The sequence below is a fragment of the Pelecanus crispus genome, chromosome 15 (assembly GCF_030463565.1).
Source record: "Pelecanus crispus isolate bPelCri1 chromosome 15, bPelCri1.pri, whole genome shotgun sequence".
Lineage (NCBI taxonomy): Eukaryota > Metazoa > Chordata > Aves > Pelecaniformes > Pelecanidae > Pelecanus > Pelecanus crispus.
This window is the reverse complement of record NC_134657.1, coordinates 9,467,387-9,493,671: the sequence shown is the minus strand read 5'-3', so window position 1 is coordinate 9,493,671 and position 26,285 is coordinate 9,467,387. Positions and strand designations below refer to the sequence as shown.

At 48.3% G+C, this 26,285-nt stretch overlaps 2 protein-coding genes across 6 annotated transcripts in view; one reads left to right on the top strand and one right to left on the bottom strand.

Annotated features, from left to right (window-relative positions):
* The window catches only part of TP73 (tumor protein p73), a 35,979-nt gene extending 26,619 nt beyond the window's left edge, over positions 1–9,360 (bottom strand). The window contains exons 1-3 of one of the 5 annotated variants that reach the window (XM_075721747.1): positions 9,329–9,360; positions 1,599–1,694; positions 430–553 (exon numbers count right to left, since the gene is read on the bottom strand). In XM_075721747.1, coding sequence (XP_075577862.1) covers positions 430–553; positions 1,599–1,694; positions 9,329–9,360 — 252 coding nt within the window. Of the gene's footprint in view, positions 1–429; positions 554–1,598; positions 1,695–3,757; positions 3,793–9,328 lie in introns of those variants that run through there. The other 4 variants (XM_075721752.1, XM_075721748.1, XM_075721749.1 and 1 more) reach the window with 4 other exon arrangements.
* A 5,154-nt stretch (positions 9,361–14,514) lies between these two features.
* WRAP73 (WD repeat containing, antisense to TP73) lies at positions 14,515–24,569 on the top strand. Its single transcript, XM_075721737.1, has 10 exons — positions 14,515–14,706; positions 16,962–17,034; positions 17,936–18,039; positions 18,905–18,991; positions 19,864–19,998; positions 20,089–20,166; positions 21,544–21,649; positions 22,399–22,524; positions 23,315–23,506; positions 24,460–24,569. The coding sequence occupies exons 1-10, from the start codon at positions 14,515–14,517 to the stop codon at positions 24,567–24,569; spliced, it is 1,203 nt and encodes a 400-aa protein (XP_075577852.1).
* Positions 24,570–26,285: the final 1,716 nt, after the last annotated feature.

Genomic DNA, 26,285 nt, shown 5'->3' with positions numbered 1-26,285 from the left:
GGAAGCACAGCGGGAGCAGAGCTGGGCGTTGGGAGCACGACGTGCCCCTCCAGCAGCTCTGCCTCGCCAGCCGCTTACAGACGGCTTTTCCTACACAGCATGTTTATACTGGAGCGAATTCTGCCCTCCTCATGTCCACTGCCGTTACAGCACTAAGCCCCCGCTGCTGCGTGCAGCAATATTAGCTGTTCGGAAGCAGCCGCTGTTTTAGTGAGCACTGTGCCATCCAGCTGCAGTCCTGCAGCGCGGTCACCGATCACAGGTTATCAGACCCTGCACAAACCACAGCGGCGCCGCGCCTGTGGTGTTTGCGTTCGGTTCGTGAACCAGCAAGCACCCCAATTCCCATCCCAGAGCCCCCGGCCCGCTGCGGGGAAACCAAGTTTGTGTTTGATGCAGCTCCCGTTTGCGCAGTCCGAGCACACTCACCATGACCGAGTCATTCATGCTTCGCATCTGGAAGACGTCCATCGTGACCTCTGCGCGGTTGGAGACCTCATTGCTGCCTGCGTGGTCGGACGGAGAGAGGTCGAAGTAGGTGCTGTCTGGCTCCCTGCGGGAAAGGCGACGGCACGGTCAGCCTTCCAGCCCTCCACCGCAGCCTGCACCACCACCACCCAGCACCTCGCCCTCGAACCCTGTCCCCTTCTCAACTTCTCCCTCCATCCTCTGCTTTTATTTTCACACGGCAGAGCAGGCTTTGCTCAGGCAAACTGTTGCCTGGTGGGCAAAGCAAGCAGAGACTTGGGAAGTTTTTCATCCGCCCAGCTGCTCCAGCCTATCTGTCACCTCAGGATGTCTTAGTGGGAGGATACCAAGGAAGAAAGAAGATGAAATGAAGCATAGTCCTTCTTCCTCACTTGATTAGAGTGTGAGGCTCAAAGGCCAGAAGACTTGCAAAAGTCTCGGTGCGACTAGAAGATATTTAATTTTAGAAAACACCCATTCCAATTAGGCAGCTACCAAGCCTCATGACCTCATGAGTGAAGACTGATGAGTACGAGCGCATCCTCTCAGGCTTGGTCCCCATGTCCCCTGCCGCACCCCAGCAAGGGTCCCAGCCAAAAGGGGACCTTTGCTCTGGCCCTGACGCCATCTCCATGCGGTCCTGCAGCATGGCATCCCCAAACACCTTTGCTTCCTTGGGCGTGAGCAAGCGTGCCCCGATGCTGCCCTGGGACGTGCACGAGGGCAGCTGTGCCGTTGGGAACGCCGCGCCGCGCCTCGCAGCTCTCCTCCCCTTGCATTTACGGTGCGCGTCGAAAACGCTGGGGGCTGCACGACCCTTTCCAGAAACAGCGTCCGGTACCTTGAAACAGGTTTGTGGGGCCCTGCTTTCAGCGCATGCAAAATCCACAGCCTTTGAACCGTCCAGCATCACCAGAGCAAAGGGGTTTGGCAAATGAAATGACCTGAGCAGACAGATCGGAGTCTGGGAGCAAAACTCCGAATGTGGAAAAGGAATATGTGGAATATGTGCAAAAGAAACTCATCTCCCTGTGGGCCCCAGGAACGATACGCGCTGACACAGGTTACGGAGCCAAGGGCCACTTCTGCCTCAGAATACACCTCAAGGCCAATGATCAACCAGCACTTACAGCGTGCTCCAGAGGTGCTCAAACGTCGTGCCTTCGTCAGCTGGGGATGACTGGGACATCTTCACGGAGGGGGAGTCTGACAGAGGGTAAATCACCCTAGGGGCAAAGAGAAACAGCAAGGTTAGCGTTGCTAGAGTGCCATCGCACGTCAGCAAAGTGGCCGGCGAAGGGCGGGAGCTTCCCACCTCGCTCCCAGCAGCACGGCTGGGACCGGAGCCCCGAAGGGCCCGTGGTGGGGAGACGGTGCCGCTCAGCCCCGCAGCGGGCAAGGAGCGGTGCGTGGGACGGGCGACGCAAGCTCAGCCTGCCCTGGAGCCTGCTGCGCCGAAAGGCTTGCACGGGGCGGGAGGCGGCTGCAGACGCCTTTACTGCAGACCAGGACTACAGACAGCAAAATAAACCAGCCAGGCTTTCCCTCAGGGCTGGTATTTCTGGTGACGACGGCACAGGCACATGTTCTTATGAATATGGGGGTATTTTGGAACGGGCCAACGTGGCAGGGCGTTGGGATGTCAGCCCGTTTCTGCTAAGCACTGATCCTGGGATGCCAGGCCCCCGTCCGAGATGTTTACGGTGTGCTTCAGCGCGGCACAGGCAGCTCCCCCCGCCCTGGGGAGGCTTCGCACAACCGTTCTTAGTAATCGCTTTGGACCTGCTTCATTCAGCAAAGGGCTTGGGCTCTCCAGTTAGATAAAGCAATACCGAACTCTCGAGTATCAGCTCTCTGAATCAAACTGAAACCCTAAGGCGGGTGGCAGAAATCCTGCAGCGAGAATCAGAGCCGAAGGCACCCTTGTTGCAGCCCCGGGTCCGGGCTGGGCTGTGCGGAGCGCGCTCTGCTCTGGGGGGGGGGAATCCAGCTCCACGAATCCGGGGAACACGGGAGAGACCTTCCTGCCTCTGAATCATGGCAGGGCTGCAAATTCAGGCCACGGGCTGTACCCCGCAGGCTGGTGTATGGAATACCCTCGGGTGCCACTGGCTCCGAGCAAGGCGTGCCAAGAAAGCGGCATCGCCGGAGCTCCGAGCGCTGGCAGAAGCTCAGGCATCCCCAGTCACCAGGGGCCACTTCAGCAACTCCAGAAGAAGTCTGCCTCTGCTCTATTTTGACGTAGCCCTTCAGCCCTCACCCTGGTTTGCCCATGTTAGGCATGGGGCAGCTTTTATCCCAGGAACATCGTTTGCCAACAGGCTACCCTATTTTTCTCAGGAAGCTCTAGTGGCAAATGCCCACAGATCTGCAAAGGCACGCAAGGCAGGAGCGTTGCCTCTGCTTTGCATTGGGGAAGCGCTGCTGGGAGAAAGCGCGCCATTTACCCGGGACCGCATGCGGGAAGCCTGTGGGAGAGCCAATTCTTCAGCCAGAGCGTGGGCATAACCAGAGCCATCCTCGATCCCCTCTGCTCCTCTTGCCCCTGGACAAAGTTTCTTGGCCCCTTTCAAGCGCGGAAGGAAGCACGCAGCGTACCTCGGCTCTCCCTACGTCCCCAGCACCTCTCCGACCCCAGCAGCAGGAGCGGCAGATTTCAGGGAGCCATCTTGAGCCCCGCGCCGCCTTCCTCCGCCATGTGAGCGTCCTCCTCCTCCCTTACCCGCTCCCTGGAAGCAACGGGACCGCTCCCCTGCCCTGGCTGACACAGATGTGTCCCAGGCACCATCGGGCTACTCCTGTTACCCACGCCAGCGTTAGCATCTCGTTTCAACTCGGTACCGACATCTAATAGTGAAAGTCTGAAAACTTCCTGCTTTTGGGGCTCGAAACGCCGAGCGCGAGCGCGGCCGCTTTCTAACTGAGTGATGCTCGGGGTTGCACGGGCCCCTCTGAGTCAGCTGGGGAGCGGGCGGCTGCCGGGGCCGGGAGCTAAAACGAAAGCAGGGCGATGCTCCCGACGGCCGATCCCGCGGGCTGCTTTCTGCTGCCTCTGCGCCTCGTCTGCGGGACACGGCACCCGCAGCTGCTCTTCCAGGAAGGTTTGCCACAGCAGAGGAGGGCTCGTTTCCCGCGGGCCTCATCACAGAATAGCTCGCAGCGAGAGGCTGGTGTCCTCCCATCCCTCCTCGTCCCACGTGTGACACGCAGAGAAACGAAAGGACCTACGCGGCAGCTTTCAGAAAAGGAAAAGCCTAGAGCTGAGGCAGGCGACTGCTGCTGGCCTTACCCTGCTTCCATGCTGCTATCCCTGGCGCGGGGCAGCGGCAGCTTCAGGAAGGAGCCAGGCCTTTCCCTTCAGCGGAGAAAGCACCTCTGCACCGCCCCGGCTGTGTGGTCATGATGGGTGACACCAGCTCTAACCACGTGGCTGCACTCGTTTTCGAAAGGAAAAAAATCTGAATATTTTTAAGGGCGTTTTAGAAGTTCCCTTTCTCTTTCAAAGCGCGATCGGCGCTTGCGAAGCCAGGCCAGCGTCTTCTCACGCTTGAGCTCTAAACTCGGTGGTACAAAGAGGAGTTCGGGCTGCCGGCGCTGGTAACGTGCATCCTTGCTGTGGCGATCGCTGCACATCTCGGGAAAGCATCTCTGCGGCAGGAATGACAGCCGGGCATCTAAGATGATAATGAACCATACCAGACTTTGCAAACAGTGGTCCCCGAGGTGTGCAGCGGTGCTGCTGGCAGTGTCATTTACTCTAAACCGAGGTGCCATTTAGAGCCCCGTTATGCCATGAATGGTGGAGGCATTCGCTCTGATGGTGGGGTCCAGCGGAAGGAAAAAACATCCCGTTGGAAGCAGAGGAGGCCCCGTGGCCCAGCTTAATTCATGATGAACTAGGAAGAGCCTTAGAGACTAATTCTGCATTGCTAGAGAAGCATTACTAGCGGGCTTGGATGCGATTACCTTCCCGGTGCCTCCATGCTGTGTAAATGGCACTGGGAGGCCACCAGCCCGGGGCTAAACACAGCAGCAGCGGCAGAGCGAGACCAGCCACGGCCCGGGTTCAGCTTCTTGTTGCTTCCAGCCCCCCAGCTCCGTTCCAAGGCCGCTTTGCCTCTGCCGCAGCTGTGTGAGCTCCCTGATGCCACCCGCTTCCCAGCACCAAAGGAAAGACCTGAGGTACCGCCCTGACCTCTGCCAGAAAGAATTCTCTAGCCGAACCCCCGCCGGGAGGATTTAACACCTCCAGAGACCCAAACCTGCTGATTAAACCGCCGACCTCTTTGCCCAGGGAAGGGTGCGGCGAGGGGTGCTCCGTCCCCTCTGCCCCGACGCAGCAGGGAGGCGATGGGCGATGCTTGGCGTGGCCGGCCGGGACGCGGGGCTGGCACGGGGGCAGCCGGGGGAGCCCGCGGCAGGACCTGCACCCAAGTTATTGCAGGCTTCCAGAGGCAGGGCTGAAGCGTGCAAACCAGGGGGGTTGGTGCCGGGCGCCGAGGCTGCCGGTGCGATTTGCCTGTTTTCACGTGGGAGAGCGGCTCGCCGCGCGCTTCCCCAGGCTGGCTCCACCGTTCGCTGGATTGCTGCTTCCCTCTGTTGCTAGTCGGGGCATTGCAGGGAAACCGCACACGGGGAAAAAAAGGCCAGGAGTACGGAGACAAAGCCTGCGAAGAGGCCGTCCACCGCCTTCGCTTGCGTTGGGGTCAGCTTATTCCGCGGCACCAAGGTCCGCTGCAGCCATCCCAAGGCGGGGGAGCGACTCTGGAGAAGCAGAGCAGATGAACTTGCATATATTCCACCGTGCTTCGTTCAGCCCACGGTCTGTGTTTCGACCACAGAGGCTGAATGTATTCTTAGAGTTATTGTAAATTCAACTTCCTTCCTTCATCAGTACATGGAAGGTAAAGGATCCCGTGGGTGGAACGAGGGGGCTGCAGCCTTGCTGAGGGTGATGCCTGGCGGCTGGGTTCCTGCAGGCTCTAGAAGGAGCATCTTTGATCTCACCGTTAACTTTAAGCCTCGGGTTTAGCCACTTAGAAGTGCCCGTTGCTATTTCCCCTAGCAATAACATATTTGCCGCTACCCTGCCACTCTAACAGCCCGGAATGAGGCGTGACAGCATTTTGCAGCCCACCTTCAAGGGAGATAAATGCACCAAACCTGTATAACAGGGCTATTCCTAATTTCTAAAGACTCTTGGCCCATCCTGAGGGAGGAAGACTTCCGAGAGCCGTTTCCAACTCGCACGTTGAAGCACCGTGCGTTGCTCGATGGTTTGTGAGCCAGCCCCTGGACCTTCTCTCCTCCCCTCCTCCGCGCAACAAGAGCCGTCAGGCTCATCCAGCCCGCAGCAAATAACTTAACATTTGCAAAATGTTGACAGATCCCAAGGTGCCAACGCTACCCTGTGCTATGGCTCGCCGCTCCCAGATTATTAAATTCACACCTGCGAAACAAGGCTCGTAAAAGTGACCGGGAGCGAGCGAGCTTTCCCGCAGCATGCTTGAATCTCAGGAGCCCTCCTCGGGGTCCAGCAGCTTATTAAGGATTTTCTTTCCAAGGAGCAGGCAGGTTCGACAGAAATCCTCTCTGACGGACAGAGTCGCCGACAGGCAGCTCGTGACGGGGCAGGAGGCTAACCCAGCCAGCTCTGCCTCCCTCCCCGGCAGCCGAGCCCCAGCCCTGCCAGGGACCCGGCGGCAGGCAGCCAGCCTCAGCATCCCGCCGCGACCCACCCCGCTCTGCTTTTCCCATTCAAGCCTTGGCCGGTTTTGCCTCCGCCAGCGCTTTAACTCCGGATGGAAGGCACTTGGGAGCAAACTTTCCGAGAGGCTTTAATACTGTGTCGCCAGCCTACAAAGCAAAGCGGCCACAAGTCATCGTCCAGCTGCGTTATCGAGCGCTGGCGAGAGGGTTGTGCCGAGTAACTCGCACACACAAATAGCAAGGGGTTTCCTTTTGTTGTTTTTTTTCCTCCTACCTGCTCCGGCTCCCCAAGCGTTTCGAGTTCCCCCGGAGGTCTCCCGCAGACAGGAGCGGCCTGGGATTGAGGATCTATGTTATTTACTGCACTACAATCAAGTAGCGTCCCGGTCGCCTAGGCAATGACATTGGAGCTGCTGAAAGCTATGTGAAAAGTGAGGCAAAGGCTTGCGCGCTCCTTCCTGGAATAGGAGGCAGTTGCAAGGGGGTGGGGAATGCTCAGCCAAGCGTGCCGGGGAATTAAGCTGGTGGCCAGCGCCAAAGCGACTCCGGGGCAAGCTGGCCCTCGGGGGTCCGGCAGCGGCAGCCACCCAGCAGCGCGAGGCGGCTGCCGGGGCTTCACGGCGATGGAGAGGGGAAGGCCGATGGCCGAGTTGGGTTTGTGCTCGCGTTGGTCACAACGAGCCGCTCGTCCCTCTTGGGTTGTCAGAGGACTGGGGCAGCCTGACCGGGGGCCAGTGAGGGCCCCGTGCTTCGCCGCGCTGCATCCCGCGGTGGGAAAAATGGCTCGCCAAGACGTGCGTAGAGTGGCAGTGGGTAACGATTGAGTGTTTCTGCTTAAAAACCGTCAGCCATGAGACTAATTATCTGCGTCGGGTGGACTCACTGATGCACCTTCTTGCTGACACCCGTTTTTGAGAGCTACCGTTTTGCCGGTCGCTCGCCCTTTCGCCTTGGGCACACGGGCGCGCGGTGCTCATCGCTGTGGAATCATCGGCCGCGTGTTCAAGTCACTCGCCTCCATCCAGGGACCGACAGCCAGCGCTCTGCCTGCCGGCACCCACGCTTCGCTTCCCGGGGCGGGCAGTGGCGGCCGAGCAGCAGCCGCATTCCGCCCCTTCGTTACGGGTCGGGCCAGAAAACGGGCGCGTTCGCCAGCCCCTAAACGCATCCGAGTGGCTGTAACCGGTTTTTGGAGCCTAACTGCCTAATCCATCATGAAAACAAAACTCGAGCGTTTGCTCTGATCCCGAGGTTTATTTTTTAAATGACGGCGAGCGTATTCCCCGAACAAGGCAGGGGGGTGCCACTCGGAGCGCTGCTCCCGCTGGGCACACGCAGCCGGGCTGGAGGACCAGACCGTTTTTAGGACACAGACGTCCCTGGCACGCTCCTCGCTGTCCCCCAAGTTGGCTCAGAAAAGCCGTGTGGCCAGCTCGGCAGCCGGCCACACCGGGGGCTGTGTCCCGAGGGAATAGGTACCCTGGGGGGGATTATCCGGGGTTCTCCCCCTTGGCTGGTGATGCTTGGCTCCCTTCCACCCCCCAAACTTAATTTATTCACGCCTCCATTTATTTATTCATTCAGCCATTTATTTATTTATCCATCCATTCATTCACTCACTCATTCTAATGCAATCTGCCCCCTGTTTACCGGTGTATTTCTACTGCAATTTGCAGGCCCTCTGTCCCAGCTAGGGAGCCTTTTTGGGACGCCCCGCCTGTTCTCCCGGTGCCGTCCCTAATTAGCCGGGCGCTGTAATTAGCAAAGCGCGGTAATTAGCCAGGGCACGGGGAGCGGGGGGGGGGGGGTCCCTGGCGGCGGGGAGGCGTGGCGGGCTGCGGCGGGCCGCGGGGGCGGGAAGGCGGGCAGCGGCGGCTGAGCACGCGGCGCCTCATTAGGCGGCTCATTTGCATCATAATTAGGTTCATGCGGCGGCTTCCCGCCCGCTTCCCGCCGCCGGGCGCCCGCCCCAGGACTACAGCTCCCGGCGTGCCGCGGGGCGCCGCCGCCCCGCTCCCATTGGCTGTCCGGCCCGCCCGCTCCCGCCCCTTCCGGCCGCTTCCGCCGCGGGGCCGGGCCGGGCCGGGCGGCTTTGAATGGCGGCGGGGCCGCTCGCCGCCCGCCTCGCCCCGCCATGAACTTCTCGGAGCTGCTCCGGCTCTCCGGGCTGCTCGGCAGGTTCTCCCCCGACGGCAGGTGCCTGGTGAGTGGCGGCCGCCGCCTGTGAGCGGGGCCGCGGCCTGAGGAGCGGCCCCGGGCCTGCGCGGGTCTGGGCGAGGGGGACCCGCTGAGGGCCGCCTGTGCAAAGCGCTGCTGCTGGGGCAGGGAATCACTTTGTAAAAACTCGGCTGAGCCACCCGGCGCTGCTAGAGTGAGCGAGGGTTCTTTTTACGCGCCCCCCCCCCCCCCCCCCTTCCCTCCCGGTTGAGCTCTTGCTCTGGTTTGCAGCGGGGCACGGCGCGCGCCAAGCCTTCCCAAACCCCAAAATTCCCAACTGGGGCCGAAGCGTGGGAAGGCGGCGGCCCCGGGCGCGGCTCCCGGCCCCACGCCGGCTCAGCTCTGGTTTTGTTCTCGCTCAGGCCTCCTGCGTGCAGTACCGGCTGGTGGTGCGGGACGCCAGCACCCTCCAGATCCTCCAGCTCTACACGTGCCTGGACCAGATCCAGTACATCGAGTGGTCCTCTGATTCCCTCTTCATACTGTGCGCCATGTACAAGCGAGGGATTGTGCAGGTAAGGGCGGGAGCGGGACCGAACGCTTTTCCTACTGGGGATTTGTGCGAGTGAGAGCTTCTTAAAGGCAAGCGCTCGTTCAGGGCTTTCGCCAAAGGAACTGGGGTCGTTATTGGTAATGCGTGGTTTGAGGGTAACCCAGCATGCCGTTATTTTTAAAACCGTGACAAAGACCTTAGTTTGAAAAAAAGAACAGATTTAGAATAAAAATATTTATCCAAACAAATCAAAGCTGGAGATTATCCTACAGTTTCTTAGTTCAGAAGGAAATAAACTTGTTAAATAATAAACATGCAAACTTGTTGAATGGACTAAACCTTTTTTTTAAAGTGTTGGATTCAGAATATTTGTCGCGGGGCGGGGAAAAGCCCTCACCTTACTTCACAATTTGTACTAACACACAGAGGTGGGGGGCTTACTTTTGTAGTGGGATCCAGCGCCAGTCCTTCATGGCCACGGGCTTTCGGAGGTTTCCTGACCTCGCTGGTATGTGGTGCAGGAAGCTTTTCTCGGCTGTAGCGTGTTCTCGTGAGCAGATCTTTTGACGAGCTGTTCGTTTGGTGCGCTCTTTGGTTTCCTCTCTGACCTAGGTCTGGTCCTTGGAGCAGCCAGACTGGCACTGTAAGATAGACGAGGGGTCAGCGGGATTGGTGGCTTCATGCTGGAGTCCGGATGGTCGTCACATTCTCAACACAACCGAGTTCCATGTAAGTGTGAAGTCATGATTACTCTCGAGGGTGTCAGATGTTACTGTCTGCCCTTCGCCTCTTAAAATAACCTAAAGCTCTTAAAGCTGTAGTGGTAGTGAAGAATGTGGATATAGTTCTCCTATATTCGTATATGTAATCTAGGTTAATTCCAGTTTAGCTGTTAGCTATTCTGTTAACATTTTATCCCCTTGCTTCTCATGATAAGATAGAAAATTGGCACTTAGCTTTGAAGGTAAAATTATGTGTTTGAGAAAAGCGTAGGGATAACTGGCATTAATCGAAGCAATTTTAGAAATCGGATGTGTTGTAGCTCAGGGAAGGGTCAGGGTTGCTATAAAAAAAAAAAAAACCCCAAACATAAACATGTAAGAGTGGCTATGGAATTAACAAACGTGGTCTTAGGTTTATTGACCTATGAGATTTAGATCCAGATCCTGGAAATATTGTTGTAACTGATTTGGCACATAGGAGCCGGACTGCTGTTGATAGAGCCACTCGCGAAATTAAAATTAAAACGCCTGTAAGCGCTTATTGATTGAGAGCCATGTTCTGGAATCCACGCTAAGGTAGAATCCAAATCAGTTTGTGGATGCTGGGCTTGTTGGAAAGCACATGGAAGTCTGACTCCCCACCTTTGTAGTCTTTGGATTAGAGCTGACAATTCATGTCGCTCAGCACAACGATGAACGGTCAGAAAGTTGCTAAGAACTACATGCAAGATGTTTTTCCCTTTGCTATATTTACTCTTTCAAAACTAGATGGACTTTAGATGACAGGTTATTCTGTCGTAACCCTTGCTAGCACTGAATTCAAATGTCACACTGTAAGATTCTTCCTTTTTTCATGCATATCCCAATGTAAATGGAATATAGATGGGGGACTTTGTCGTCTGTGCGTGTGGACTAGAGTTAGTGCAAATGCTGATGCCCTCAAGGGAACCTGTGGAGGAACTTGCATATGGCTACGGCATAGTTCCTGATGCACGTGTGGTGGAATTCTCCGGCGAGGATGTTTAGTGCTGGCAAGGATTTCCAGGGCTGACTGGGGTAGAGACTTTCTGGCTATAAAGCAGTCCCTTTCCCTTCCCCTACCCCTTTAGATAGTGGGTTATGAGGAGTGATGAATTTAAGCCTTAATTTTCCCAGGAATGAGTCACCCTGATGGCGATTAAAATAAAAAAAAAAAAGAGTCCCGAGTTTCAGCCTGAAGTCAGTAAAGACATGCCTGCCAGTTGGGCAGAAGTGTTGTGGTCTGAGTAACCCAAACTGAGGGCTGGTGTTATGTGCTACAAGTGAGTATCTCATGGCACGTGCGTGTGGGGGTGGACTAGCAAGTATTTATTGCCTCCCAACAGAACTTGGTTTGACCTTAGAGGATTTCATTAAGCCTTTGCCAAGTTGGCATCTGTGTTGGGATAAGTTTTCTTTCCAGCTGTAAACAGGTTGCTAAATTAGCTTTTGTCAGACAGCTGCTTGGGTTATGCCGATGTCTGAGTAGTGTTTACTCTCTCTATGCTAAATCCACAGTCTGGTGGGACAGACACGAGTAGTGCTCGAGACAGAAACTGTCAGATACTTAATATTGGTGTATTATGCATGTTATCAAATTCAGCAATTGATGGGAGTGCTTAGGGGTGCCCCGTCCACCAGCGCAGCTTGGCTTTGGTAGCCCAACACTAAAGAATTACTCGTAATTTTTTGGGTCAACATGGGGGCTTCACTGTAAGCTCACAAATAACTCAATCCTCTACGTTTTTTTTAAAGGATATGGTTGTGCTAATTTATTTCTAGCAATCCATACTTACTAGTGCATCAGAAAAATTACTCATTGGCTAACTCATAGACAAGTTCTTTTTGTGGTCAGCATTATAGTGAATAATAATGTGGGTTTTTTTGATGTGACTGGTATGCGGTTCTTAACTTAGAGATGAGATGAGTTCTTAACTCGAGATGAGTGCATCAGAATTCTGCCACATGTTTCCAAAATCCATTTTGACTCTGCTCAGTCTTTTGAGACAGGCAGCAATGCTCTGTGTGCACTTAATATTAATGTAACTCTGCAAATGCAATCATTTTATTGGAGATGAGTCTGTAATAATGCGCAAGGTTTTGGGTCCCAGAATTGTTACATGATGTACAGTAATATTGAAGGGTACAGGTACCTGTCTAAATCTTGACAATAGTTCCTGCAATAAACGGCACGATATACAAGGCAATTAAATGGTACAGTCTTACTGGAGGAAGTATATAGAGACGCTATCCTTTCACTCGGGAGTGGGTTGTTTTTCACAATAATGGATTACTGGCAGATGCAGAGGAATCTACCCTGCTTAATTACAAAATTGCATGTAGTACGTAGTTACTTGCCCCAAAATTTTGAAGGCATCTTTGTGCTGTATGTTAGCTTAAGTGTTATGTGGGGAGGGGTCGTTCCATCAGCATCTAGGATGGAAGTCCTGTTGAGATGTAGAAAAGATGTAGGCTTGTTCCTTGAACTCTTGCTGTGCTGTGTTGGAGGATTTCCTTCTGCTGGGGACTGTCAGCGCTGCTGTCCAGACTGGCAAACTGCAAGGCGAGATACAGACTTGCTAGGTGTTGCCAGGCAAAAACTAGTTTTACTGGGCAGCAGATATATTCAAAGGTACTCCCAAACTTGGAAGGCTTTTTTTTTTCTCTTTAATTGTTGGTTTATGTCTTGCAGCTCCATGTGAGAACTGATAGGATAGTTGCAGCTTGATTTTTTTTTTCATCACCTTGTTGTTCATACCAAGCTAAGAGTACAGTTCTGTTAGGAAAAGCAGGGTTTTTTTGGGGGGGTGGGGGGAAATGGAGGTAGCAAATCTAAATTGGTTGGAAAAACACCTTCTGAAAGCCTGCTACGCAAAGTCTATCTGGAATCTGAAAAAGTTGGAACACTGTTAATTATATTGATTCATGCAGTGTGCTGGAAAGCAGCTTGTTGTCCCATAGCTATCATTTGTTACTTATTTTGTAGTGGGCGATTCCTCTCTTGGTGAAATCTGCCCTGCTTTGTGAGGCAGTTCTGCATGCCTGCAGCGTGTAACGCGGCAAGCTGATGGCTAGAAGATTCCGTGCGATCAGTTTGTCCTGTGGAAGGTGTTGTACCAGGTATCTCTCCTCTTACAGTGCCGCCGTTCCACCCGAATTCATAGGCACATGTAGAGCTTAAGCAAGAGCTGCAGGTAAAAGATACAGAGGAAGCAAATGGATCCTCCGCTTCCTCATGACTCTCGTGTGTTGTGATAAATGGTTTGAAGGTCAGCGGCATTGTTCTTGAGTGTTTCTTTGAAAAGCCGTACTTATAAACCACATATATTGTACTTTCCCTAGTTCTTCCTTAGGTACCAAAGCATTAAGGAGCTTCTTTCGAACTGCAGCAGCAGGGGGAAAAAGTGTGTGTTTCTGTGTATATTGGAGCTAATCCTTAGTAACTGTAAATGGCTGCGTTGGTTGAAAAATGCTTTCTGTCGAGGAATGTGCTCTGAATAATCTTCTGAAATCCGGTGCTGACAGACACTGCTATGTAAGGAGGCCTTGTGACCCAGTCAAGTCTGGGACAAAAGTTGACAGTCATTTGAGATGCAAGGTTGTTTAAAAGTGTGGTTTTATCTATTGAAAATCGCCAGTCTTACACCTGCCTGTAGCTGTCAACATTGGGACGTAGTCCTGAACCCAGTGCTGGAGACTGTTTATCACGTTACCATCTAAATACCTTTTATTTCTCAGCTGTTTTTAGGCTATTTTAAAAATGCTTCTGCTTTTGGTTTGGTTTTCCACTGCAAAACAACAGCTGAAAACTTCTCGGACACCGTTATCACTAGCATTTGAGTTTGACAACTCCACTTAATCAAGTCATCTATGCTAAAGAGAAAGTACCCCTCAAAATGATCAGGGAAGAAGTGCTTGCTGCAGGCTTAATTGGCCACTGTTCTGCTGTAAAAGCAGTTGGCCCTCCTCTGCAAAGTCTGAGAAAAGCAAGTAAGAGCGGTGCAATTTATTGTCATTTTTGAAGTGTTTGGTTTTCTTTTTTCACCCTCTGTGCATTTTCTGTTTCTGTCTCTCATAATCATCTCCGCTAGCTGTGAAATAATCTTTCTCGGGCTAGTTTACGTTGGCAGCTTGGGCAAGATTGTGGAATAACGTTTCAGTTCCAGTTGGGAATACAAAGGTTCTCCCTTTGTCACAATTTAATCATACATGCGTTGTTAATCCGTGTAAGATAGGTGTGAAGGCCCTATTGTAAGCACATAATGTAACTTTCTCAGTTTATAAAAATGTTTGAGTGTATACAAATAGAACAACTGAAAAGAATCCTAATTTCAGGAATTAAAATGGTTTTTCTTTTACACATATCTAACGCTAGGCCAAAACCTTAGATTATGTGTCGTGTGACGTGGGCAAGAGGTTGCAATGACGTTACAGCAGCACATCTACGCGGTCTCTGACTTGCAGTTGTGTGCTTCTCTTACAGCTTGCAGCCTTTTCAGGAGAGAGATGCTGAAGTTGAAGAAAGGATCTTAATAGTTGTTATGGGTGTGTTGTGACTGATTTAGATCAAGCCTGAAGATGAAGCGCTTCGGTTATCAAAGGGTTGTAGGCATCCGGTATAATAATAGGTCTTTGTTTCAGAAAGTGTATTTATGTGGGGTGGTTTTTTTTTTTTTTGTAGACAGGGTGTAAGCGTGTGTTGGTTGTGTTCTGTAGTCTCTCCCCAGTACTGCGATGCCATTATTGCAATTTATGCAATGTGTGCTAGCAGTGATGTGTTGGGGAGGTGTAGGTGGGTGCTACTCCAACAGTATCAGCGTTTAATGTTACCGAAACCTTCGGTTTTGGTGAAGTGCCTGCTCAGCGGTTAAGTGCAACGTGACAAGAATGAACAGGGAAACAGTTATTGGTGCCTTCTCTGGGGAGTTACAGAACTTGACCTTTTTAGAGAAGGTTCTGTCTGAACAGAGGACTGCGCTCCAGGATGAAGCAGAGGTGGATGCAGAAAGACTTTTCCAGATGAAGGTGTCCCTGCCTTTTCTCTTCTGCGGTGGAGTCTCGGGCAGGGCAGAGGTGACAGTAAGAGCTCTGCACACGATGTACTGTTTCTCACCTCCAGAGATTTTCCTCTTCCGATGTACTTGAGCTTGATGTGAGCAGGAAGGCTTTGCCTTGTTCTGAGGCTCTGAGCCAGCCGATGTGGTCTGGGATAGAAGAGCTTTTGACACACAGCAGGCCAGGTGAGTTGATTGTGAGGCCAAGTAGCAGCACAAACGTAAACTTGGATTCCGTTGTCGGGAAAAATGATGATCCAGACCTCAGCATTCAAAGCTTGCAGCTGCTAAGCTGGTATTAAGTGGCTGTAGAATGCGGGTTGTGTATGCTGTGTGTTTTGGTCAAGGGAGGGTTGGCAGCGAGTACCTTTAACACTGCAATTAATAGCAGCAAGCAGCATATCACTGTTGCAGTTGCTATAGAAGAATGTGAGTAGGCATTGTGTTGGTATTTTTAAAGTAAATCTTGCGTGAAGAGCAGACTAACAATGCTGTATTTTTGTATGTCCGGAAGTGAGCAGTTGCAGTGATAAAACTTGATTAATGTTGTTCATCTAGTGGATTCCTCTAGGACCTGCTGAACTTAAAGCTGGTTCTATAGATGTCTAGTTGTAATTTCATACCTGTAAAATAATAGAGGAGAATAATAAATGCTGCATCAAATAGTGGTCAATAGCTTTTTTTAACTTTGGATAGCAGCGGACTGGAATCTGACCTGGTTGTGCTCTTTCCTGTAATAGATTAAAAAAAAAAAATTGATTTCTGTGTTGTCTCTTCAAATCTTAAAATTTTCTTCCGTACATAGAAAGCAGCAGGGAGAACAGCTAATGCTGCTCTTTTGCTTTGGGACTCCACGTTATCTCTGGAGGGAGGCAGCATTTATGAGGATTCCGTAACTTGGTTTGAACACCTTGTCAAGTACTTGAGTCGTGCTCCCTAGCAAAAAAGATGTCAGCAATAAAAAAAAAAAAACAAACCCCTCCAGGTTGTGTTGCAATGCAGAGTCTGTAGCGTTGCAGGTGGAACAGATACATAGGATGCTACTTTGGAGTCCTCTGTCACCGTTGAACAGTACCAATTCAGGGCAGGAAAATGCGCATTGAGGACAAACTGCGCAAAAAAAAAAATCATAGCAGAAACTTCCTCCCAAGACTGCTGGTGATGCTGGTGGCCTGCATCTGATGCAGGAGGATGATGAGATGGTAGGCAGTGCAGACGTTTGACTTGTATGATGAATCAGAGCTAGGTTTTGGGAAAGGCAGCTTTACAACTGTAGTGCTTTATTGCAAAAATAGTTTTACCTGCGTCTCTTCTAGAATCTCTTACCTTGGTGCGATAAAACCTAGGGAAACGCAAGAAAAAAAATTACACTGGAAACATTCCTCGCTCCAGATATAAATGCGAAGGTTCACATGACATACCAATTAATGCACATATGTCTGGTGTGGCTGCCGTTGCTAAGGGAGAGTAAGTATTTGTTTTTAATTGAATAATCTGCAGATGGCAACGCGGAGCTTCCAGAATGCAGGCTGTGACCTTGAAGAGCTGCGGAGAGGCTTGTTTTGCAGCTGACTGCCCTCTCTGCAGTTCTTGTGTTTTCTGGATGTGCAAGCTGCCAGAAATACCCGAAACAAGATGTTTAATGCCTTGCTTTGCATAGCGTAATTTGGTCCTTTTCTCATTCTTTCAGTAATTACGTAATGTTGCCTTCTTGTGGGTGGCTGAGGAGGGAAGAGCAAAATGCAAATTAGCTGTCACGGCTGAGTGTGTCTAGAAGCTGAAAGATATAGCTTAAATTTTCATACTTGGTAGCCTTGTCCTGAGAGAGACAATGTTCTTGAGCTGCTGTAAGGTCTCATCCGTTCGTAAATGCAAGAAACTTCATGCCTCTCTTCTAGAGTCTGTGATGAAACTGTGTTTTTCCAACTGAAAAGTGTCTATGTACCGTACACTGGCAATCATGTAGCTAGATTCTTGCTAATATCAGTAAGTTTAACGCTGATGAAGAGCTCTTCTCCATGTCGGTGTTCTGCATCTCATTCCCCTCTAGAGTATTTGGTGTGCCTGTAACATTAATTTGGAATCGGTAACCTTGCTAGCTGCAGGCAAGCCGGGAGATAATTCCTCACAGTTACTTCTTAGGGCTTTGTGTTTGAGCTACCACAGAAGGTATATTGATCTACTTTGTGTTCTTGAATTAGACTTCTGGGTTTCTACTTACTTGTGTGTTTACCTACAAAAATAAACAAATACTGCCTTGTCTTTTTCTCTTTGGGACAGCTGCGGATAACTGTGTGGTCCTTGTGTACGAAATCGGTGTCTTACATCAAGTATCCCAAGGCTTGTCAGCAGGGTAAGTGTCACAAACCTAACGCAGGGATGGCAGAAAGGGGGAAATGAATTTGATGTGTGCTGCCGAAACACGTGTTTCGGAGCAGGCTCTGGCACCCTCCCTGCTGAGGGCTTAGCTGGCCCTCAGGGGTGCATGTCTCCGAGATCAGTACCTGCGTGCCGCCTGCTGCCATGCACCAAGATGTGCTCTGGGGTTGTCGTATTCTCACCGCGAGCGAAGGATTGCATCCGATCTGTGTGCCTGTTCTGCAAATACGCATCTTTCTGTTGTGTTCGCCTCTGAAGGGTCCTTTAAGGCTTTAATTAAGCTGGATGCATTGGTGATGAAAACACTAATCTGAAGGGGCTTTTGTCATCTTCTACACATGGAAAGATCTGAAAGCGAAGCTCATGTCAGGACTGCCTAGCCACATGGCTGGAGTTAGCAGTTCCCTGCCTGAGGCTTGCGTGTGGTAATATCCCATGTACGACAAAGTGAATTTTGTATTCCATATAAAGTAAGAGTGGATGGGGACCAATGCCTGGAAGTTGGTGGAGTACCAGTGGTTGCATAACGAATCCATTTAGCTAGGCTAAATGAACTGTTCATTTGAAACCTGTGGGTTTTACAACTGTCTGTCAGTAATCAAACGTGGTTTTTTGAAGCATGCTGAAGTTTTGCACTAGCTGTGAAGCTGCATCCTTAGAAATAGTATATTCAAAGTTTAAGAATGGCTGACACAAGGCAGTTAGTAAAACTAAGCATTGCCTTGATTAATGTGATCTTCTGTGAAGATATTTTTCCTCCTCCTTTTACTTCTCTGAATTGGGAGTAGCTGCTTTTCATTGAAGAATAGTCCGCTATTCTGTCTTGTTTTCTGTCTCCTTTTTTTTTTTTTTAATGGACTTTGCCTCATTGACAGGGATAGCATTCACTAAGGATGGCCGCTATATGGCAGTAGCGGAAAGACGTGACTGCAAGGACTTCGTTAGCATCTTTGTATGCAGCGACTGGCAGCTACTGAGAGTAAGATCCGTCCTTGCCTTCCACTGCTTCTGCATTGACTACAAGAATTCGTTGCACACTAAACTTGGTTGCTTTGGTAGTCTGGTTTTAGGCTTGCTGATGCATTTTTCTACTCAGCATCTGGCTCCTTCGTTGGCCTGCAGGCATACTTCCGTAGCAATATTCTGTTCAGGAGGCCAATGTATACTATACGCACGTAAAGAATTTCTGATGGAATGCAGAAGTTCACCTTTAAATTCTTGCATGAGCTTATTTACAATAAACTATGCTACACTAATAAAAATGGATGTATCAAATGCTTGGTAAGGTCATAATTTGGAATGTATAATATTTTCTGTTTAGCAGTGAGACTAGTCTGTGAAGGATGCACACTAGCATGTCTCAGAGGACCAGATGGATCTGAGAAATTGAAACCCATTAAGAACTACATAGTGTCACCTCTGGTTCAGGAATTCTGAGTCTCATTCGAAGCTGAAAGCAAAGTTTGGGAAATGCCACTAAATGCTTGTCACGTTCCCAGGCTCTTCCCTGATGATCCTGTACCGGTCTTTCTGAGGCAAGGAATTAGGCTGGCTAAATTTCTTGACTGATTCAGTGTAACTACTTTTATTTTCTTATGAAATGCTGTTCACTTTAACGTGTAGCAACTTTTTGCCTTTTCTGAAAAGGGAAACCAAAGAAACAGTGACTGCAGCATGCTGTCACAAAAGAAAATAGTTCTGTTTCTACCCTAGCATGCAAAAGGCTGTTTTGCAATTGTGGTAGCACTTAGAAGGATAAAACCGAGGACTATGTTCAGTCAGATACAATGGTATTTGCTAGTATAACGTTTCAAATGGTTTTGTTTTCTCTCTTTTGGGGGCAGCATTTTGACACCGAAACGCAAGATCTGTTTGGGATTGAATGGGCTCCTAATGGCTGTGTTCTGGCAGTGTGGGATACATGTCTGGAGGTATGAGGAAAAAGCAGATTATTTTCTTGGAGAGTTCAGGTTGGTTTGTAGCTGCCATGTATAAGGCAGTAACTAAAATAACTAGCATCATAATTTTTTTTCTTTTAAACATAACAAGAGCTGAACTCAAACCATTTTAAATATTATAATTGTATTGGTAACGGATGTCCTTACAAGTGCATGTCAAACTGTTACGCAAATCTTTAATGACAGCATGTTATCTTACTAGCTTGCTTTCTAATTTATCTTGGGGAAAAAGAATTTGATTGTAAACATTGCAGAAGCCACTATTGAAATAATGAAAGAGTTCTTCTGTAAGACTCTTCTCCTATTTTGCTTTACATTGCATTGCACAGTAATTTTACAGTTCAGTAAAAGTACTCATCCAAAAAGTTAGCAAGGGATATATCAATTGCTATCCTTTACTGCTCCGAGTGGGTGAACTTCTAGGTGTAGAAAAGTGTCCCCCTGTGGCCGTAAAGTTAGGGGCAGCACGATCAAAATGAATACCCCTGGGAATGGGCAGGGCTGTAACGTCCCTGATCAGATGGCATGCAGAGGCTGAAGGAGCACGAGAGTCTTCCGAAACAGCATCTGCTGCCGATGAAGAGCGTTGGGCTGGATGGGCCATTGTTGAGGCCCAGTGGGGCATTTGTGCTCCTGGGGACAGGCTGGACGTCTTCTTGAGTGCCAGAAGAGCCAACCTGGAAGCCTAGAGCCTCTTGTCTTAAGTCACAGATAAGAGACCATGCCCTTTGTATTTAACTTGCTGCATTTTAAGCAGGGAGGGATAGTTTGGAAGGAATGGTTTCACCTCTCTATGGATCTTAATAATATTGTTAGTCTTTAGAATTAATCTATTTATGTTTCAGTATAAAATATTGCTGTACTCCCTCGACGGCAGACTGCTGTCCACATATCGGGCTTATGAATGGTCACTAGGCATAAAGTCAATCGCCTGGAGTCCCAGCAGTCAATTTTTGGCAATTGGCAGCTATGATGAAAAGGTAAGAAACAGTTTACTTTCTCTCTTTTACCTAAGCCTTCTGTGGAACTTTGTCGTAACAGTTTTGTCTCACAATGCTTCCTTGAATTAGGTGCGTATCTTGAACCACGTAACTTGGAAGAAGATCACTGAGTTTGAGCACCCAGCAACCATTGCTAACACCAAGACTGTAAGTATGGTTCTAAAATCCATTGAATCATTAGCAGTGCTTTGATGCTGCTGTCTATATCTGAAGGATGCTAGTAAACACATTACATTCTGGAGACCTTGCTTTTTCCCCTCCTAATGTGTAAATAGGGCCTGGGAAACTGCATGAAAACTTGGGGATGTAAGGAAGATAGAGGAATCCTTTCAAGTTCCATGGAATACACACATACGATCCTCTCGGCTTTAGCACTAACAGATTCTCAGACAACTTCTGTCGTATGCCAATGTATTTTGATGTGTGTGGGGATTGCATTACAGATTTGGGTATGCAGATGACGGCAAACTGGGAAACTTTAACAGGAGAGATTTGTCTTGGCTTTATACAATTTGTGATTTTAAACAGCGTTGGAACTGGATTGCGATCAGAGTTACATCTTGTGTGTACAAGCTTATCCAGCTCACCTAAAGAGCATTTCCTGCAAACATCTGCCATCGCTTATTTCTGTCCTTGAGTACATGTATATGCAAGGCCCAACAGATTCTGGGTAGTTGGCAGCAGGTGGAGAGCTGTAGCTTTTGTTCCAAAAATCACAAGCTGTTCTCATCCATCAAGGTAAAAAGAACACGCAGCGTAGTAGTGCTGCATGCCACAGCAGAGGAAGGACTGGTCTTGCATCTGGACAGATATCCTGCAAGAGTTTACATCTGTAGGCTGTAAGTCTGCAATATTCACGTGACTGTGGTGATGCCTCTTAACCAGAAGCAAGGCATGATCCATTAAAGGCACCTCTGCAAAACTCCTCACGACTGAAAAATGCCCTTACTTCCAGTTAGGTGTAAAATATGTAATGGAAAACAAATGGAAATAGCTCTGTTAATCTCTTCCACACAGACAGGAATTGCAGTTGGTGCATTTTAGCCTGGTGCTTGCATTTGGGAACAACACGTTGTAGGCACACCATTAAAATATTTTTGCTATTTCCTTCTGCAGTGTTGCACTTTGCGTTTATTTATGATAGTATCCGATTGGAGATTCTTTGTTGCAACAATGGAATATATGTTCCCATTGTAATGAAGATGATTTATTATACTGCCAGATTTAGCTCTCAGGAATAACAAATGAGGTGTACTCTGGCAGACTCATTCTTCGTAGACTTTGAGGTTTGTTTATTTGTCACAGGAGCGTTTTTCCTGATCGTGGTTCCAAATAGCAAATGATTTGCTGAGAATGCTGGATTCGGTATTTGCCTGCTGAAGCCCTTTCTTCCATTGATGAACTAGGGGATGCTGAGATACAATACGCTTGCAAATGAGTTAGTGGGATGTGGATGATTTGGTAATGGTCCACGTTCAAATTCTCTGAGGCCCTTCTGTAGAACTCTGGCTTGTTTCTTTGTAGATTGTGTATAAAGAAGTGGAGAAATCCCCATCTGTTGAAACAGAGAGACTTTCTTTCCCTCCAACAAGAGCATTGGCTAATTCTCTCTTCAGCACACAAAGTAAATGTAAGTCAAAGTTTACTAAAATGAGATGCTTGAGTTTGCCATGTGGAATCTTTCTATAAATAAACGTTCTAGGCGATTTCTGCCTCTTTGATATTGGAATGGATCCTCTGGATGCTCTGCTCGAGGCTCCCAAGTTAACTGAAGAGCTCCAAGGGCAGTAAGCACCCTGCTAGAGGGGATGCTGTCTGCAAGGCATTACAGCCTTGCTGTCTGTTCCAGGATAGTAATTAATCCCTTAGGTATGAGGTTATGAAAAAAAGCAGAGCATGAAAAAGGCCATTTGGCTTTTGTCTAGGAAGCTATAGTCGTAGCAATGCTTTAAACTTGCCTCTGGACAACAGGCTTTGAAATAATAAAGAGATGGCAGACAATGTAAGATTAGTATTTTTTTTTTTTTACTGTCTCATTGTTTGTGGTACTGTAAATGACCTTTGTTTTGCATTGGTGTTTGTTTGAAATATAAATTAAAAGGTAGTGGAAAACTTGATCTCTCCTCTCTTTCTTCATAGTTTAATCTCAGACTTGCCTGGATTTCCAGCCTTTCTTTTTTTGTAGAAAGGCAACAATAGTAAGCTGTTTATATGAAGATGCAGTACCTTAGAACAGTTGCAGTTTTTGATTGGAACATCTTGGAGAATAGTAAAATATGGTCCTATTGCTTCACAGATGAGGGGGTTTTTAACAGTTGGAATTTAAATATTTTGTCCATTCAGGCTTGCTTAGTAAAGTACTTTTATTTCAAATTCCAGATGACATTTCCCAGGTGCCAGTTTCTTTGCAATATATCAAACCAGTTGCTGACAGGGCAAATCCCAAAATGGGGATTGGGATGTTGGCATTCAGTCCAGATAACTGTTTCCTGGCAACCAAAAACGGTAAGTTCCTGCTGCCCTATATTAAAAGGGGAAACCTATTCATTGTATGTGGCGTGGTTTCATGAAAGACACGAGGGCAATAATCGATCAGTTATTTTGTGCTATGAGAAGACTCGTGGCCCTATTTAAAATCATCTCTCCGTTGTGCAAGCGTGTAACTACAGAGGATATTCAGTCCATGTCTTCTAGCGTCCATGAAGTATTGTGAGCTGCCGGAACCACTTATCAGTGCATTAGCTGGGTCTTGGCTTTGTATTTAATGAAAATAGTATGCTTTTTGTATCTCTTCAAATGGATGTGAGCTCACTGTATTAGAAAATGAGATGCACAAATCTCTCCTCCTCCATTTACAGCAAGTGTCTCTTGAAAGGCAGCGTTCTTCACTACCTGTAGTAGGGGGGCTTTTGATCACCTCAAATAGTGAAAGTCATGGATTTAACATTTAATCTTTCCCTTCGATGGTCCTGAAGGGCTGTTTGCGTCTGGATGCGAAAGCTGTGGTTCGGATGCAAAACCCATCGACAGCAGCGTACCTGTGACTAATTTGACAAAAGCTGGTGAAGGACCGGAAGACTGAGTCACTTCTTTTATCCTTTTTGCAATATTTGCAAGGCAAAATTGAAGGCACTGCTAGGCAAGAGTGGTGTTAAACCTGTAGCGTGCCTAAATGGTTTGTGTTTTGTTAGGCCTCAATTAATGCCCATTTCTTTGGGGGGGGGGGGGGGGGGGGGGAAGTGTGATCTTTTTATCCTCCAGGTATTTACATGATTACCTCTTACTTTTCTGACAGATAACATTCCGAACGCTGTCTGGATCTGGGACATTCAAAAGCTGAAACTGTTTGTAGTCTTAGAGCAGCTGTGTGCCATCCAGTCTTTCCAGTGGGATCCACGACAACCTCGACTTGCCGTTTGTACAGGAAATAGCAAAGTCTACTTATGGTCCCCGGCTGGCTGTGTGTCGGTGCAGGTTCCGATGGAAGGTAAGGCTGCCTGCAGTAACTTCCACAAACCATCAGCAGCTTCTTCTTTACAAAATATTTTTCTGCTTATAAATTGGTCCGAATGTTATCACGTAAATGGCCCAGATGTGTTCTTGGAGCTTTTTAAAAACAGGGAATTCTATCCTCAAAAAAGAGGAGTTCATAAGAAGACATAGCAAACATGATAAAATATATCAAGGACAGAGTGCAGGGGCTAACAATGGTTTAATTGTTGCTTTAATCATACAGTACGTTGAATTCTTTCTCAAGATTTCTGTTCATATCAGTTTGTTTACATAGAAACCGTAGTTGTGCAGAATGCCAAGTGATGAAATTGCAATAAAGACTCTGAAATGCCTATAATGGTTTTGGGTATTCTGAAAACAACTAAGCTGCAACAACATGCTAATGGGGAAAAACGTGCATAGTAAATCCAATGTGGAAAGACAGAAGGACACACATGAACCTGAACTCTTAAGTCAGCCTGCGTGACGGGAAGTTTTATGGTTGGCAGTAAGTGATACGAAGCCATTAGCTTGATCACATAAATGCCTTTCTGTGTACTAAACGGAAAAGAAACCGCAAAGATTCCACTTTTTCCTCTCTACCCAAGGCGTGCAATAGCATTGGGGTATGCAGCGCTCTGTTGGTGAACAATCTTGTGGCATCTATTTGCATTACAATGCTGAGTTTACAAAATCTGTGCTTGTATGTGGAGTAGAGAGGAACTGCAGGTTTGGAGCAGGGGGTCAGTAACGCAGCTTACCGGCGCTGCCGTGTAGGAGGATGGATGGGCTCTGCTGCAGCAGTCACAAAACCGAGTGCCCTGTCAGGGCTTCCAAGGTGGGGAGGATATTTTTTGTAGGGTGTGTGACTGACTCCTGCTACTTTTTCCTAGAGTAAGAGGATGGACTGTCAGCTTCGTGCTGACAAACTCTGATCTGTTTCTGCAGGTGACTTCCAGATCGTCTCTCTCTCCTGGCATTCCAGTGGAGACTCCATGGCACTTCTGAGTAAGGACAACTTTTGTGTGTGTTACTTAGAAAGAGAAGAGGTGAATTAACAATCGTTTGCGTTAAAAACGCTCGCACATTTGAGGAAGAATGAGGAAAGGGGTCAAACCCTGTTGCCCAGTCTGCAGTTTCTGTATTTATAAATTATTTATTTGAAGGAGCGTACCCAAACTCCAGTGTGCAAAGTACTGTGATTGCGTTTGAATGAAGTGACGTAGCAACTGAAGCGTAGAGAATGGAGTCTGGATTGCAAAAAAACTTTAGTATCGATGTAGTTGAACTTTCTCTGAACTTTGTCAACCATGAAACCTTATTTTCTAAAATTGTAGCTGTGTGTATATAATGTATAGCTATTATTTAAATTTTATAATTTCCAATAAATATTTTGATAGTTACAAACTTGGTATGACTCTAACTATAAACCTGCCCTTCTCCCTTCTGAAGTCTGTTTCCATATTATCAGTGATGTGATTATGTGGCTCTCTAGCCCAGCACAAGGCAAGGGTTGCTTGCACACAGCAGTGTACAGCTTGTATCTAGTCTTGTAAGGCAACAGATTGTTCTGGTGTATTAGAATTAAGTATTTGTAGCGGAAGTAGAAAATCAGTAAGGTGCTTTCTAGCAAATCAATTACTGTTAAAGCAAAACAAGTTCTTTGTTCAGAAAGCACATTAAGTCGTCTGTAATAATTTTGCTTTTCCAGACTAAGATGTTAACAGGTGACAGTAATACCATAGATTTGTCATACTGAATCTTTACAAGAAGGGTCACAACTGATACTTTAGAATGATGTTATTACAGGCAACCGAAATGGGAGCTTCTGACCCAGCTATCTAGTGCCAAACTGGAGCGGATGGTTCAGCAGGGAAGGAGCAGCTGGACTGTCCTTTGTCTTTACCCTGAGCAGCCAGCCACTGTGTTCTTCGAAGGGAGGGAGCCCATCGTTTGGGAACTTACTGGATGGGGCTTTTTTGCAACTTAATTTCACAGCCTTGGTCTCCACAAAATGAAGAACAAAGAACAAACTGAGTTGAAATTTAATTCCGCTGCGAGATTAATGAAAATTAAAGAGGTATCTTAGAAAACGCATTGAGAAGGGCGTGCAACTTGTTGCACCCCATTGTGACTTCAGCTTTACGTAAGTTTCATGAACACACATCTACTTTAAGTTCCACTGCAGCACGGCGTTTATTCAGCACTGCAGTTGCGCAGCTAAATGCTCTGATTAAATGGCACGTACAGAAGGGTGTACACAATGGAAAAGCTTGTTAGAGTAACCTCATGAGCAATTTCAGTTGTAGTGTCCCTTATGCTGCTTCTGAATTTCATTACTGGACACTTATGTGAGGTTATGTGCAAGAATGTGTAAATTAGGATTGGCGTACAATGCTTAACGGCTTACCAGTCTCCAGTAAAAAGTCCTGCGCTGCTGCTGTCCCCAGCTAGAGCAGACTTAAGAAAAATTGCTAAGGATATAAATCTAATCGAAACAGAATTCCTTTTCAGTTTATAAATAATAGCTTTGAAGGCAAATGTGTTTGTGAGGCTTTTGGCAATATTCTCTCAGAAGAGTCTTTATTCTGTGGCTGCAGCAAGAAAACATACATAAACTCAGAAGTTCGACTCGGTTTTTAGAGGGAGGTGTTTCCACGGAAAGCTAATGAACGCGTATTTAGCCATATGCTTCAGTTTACATAGTAATAGCTCATGGCCACTGCTTCTGAGCAGCCCTACCAGTACGGCTTTAACAACGTGCTGACTCCGTT

Coding starts and splice junctions, on each gene's coding strand:
- WRAP73 (XM_075721737.1), top strand. CDS start 14,515: ATGAACAGGGAAACAGTTATTGGTGCCTTCTCTGGGGAGTTACAGAAC. Junction 14,707..16,961: donor CGGGCAGGGCAGAGGTGACA/GTAAGAGCTCTG, acceptor TCTTTGGGACAG/CTGCGGATAACTGTGTGGTC. Junction 21,650..22,398: donor CTTCAGCACACAAAGTAAAT/GTAAGTCAAAGT, acceptor TTCAAATTCCAG/ATGACATTTCCCAGGTGCCA.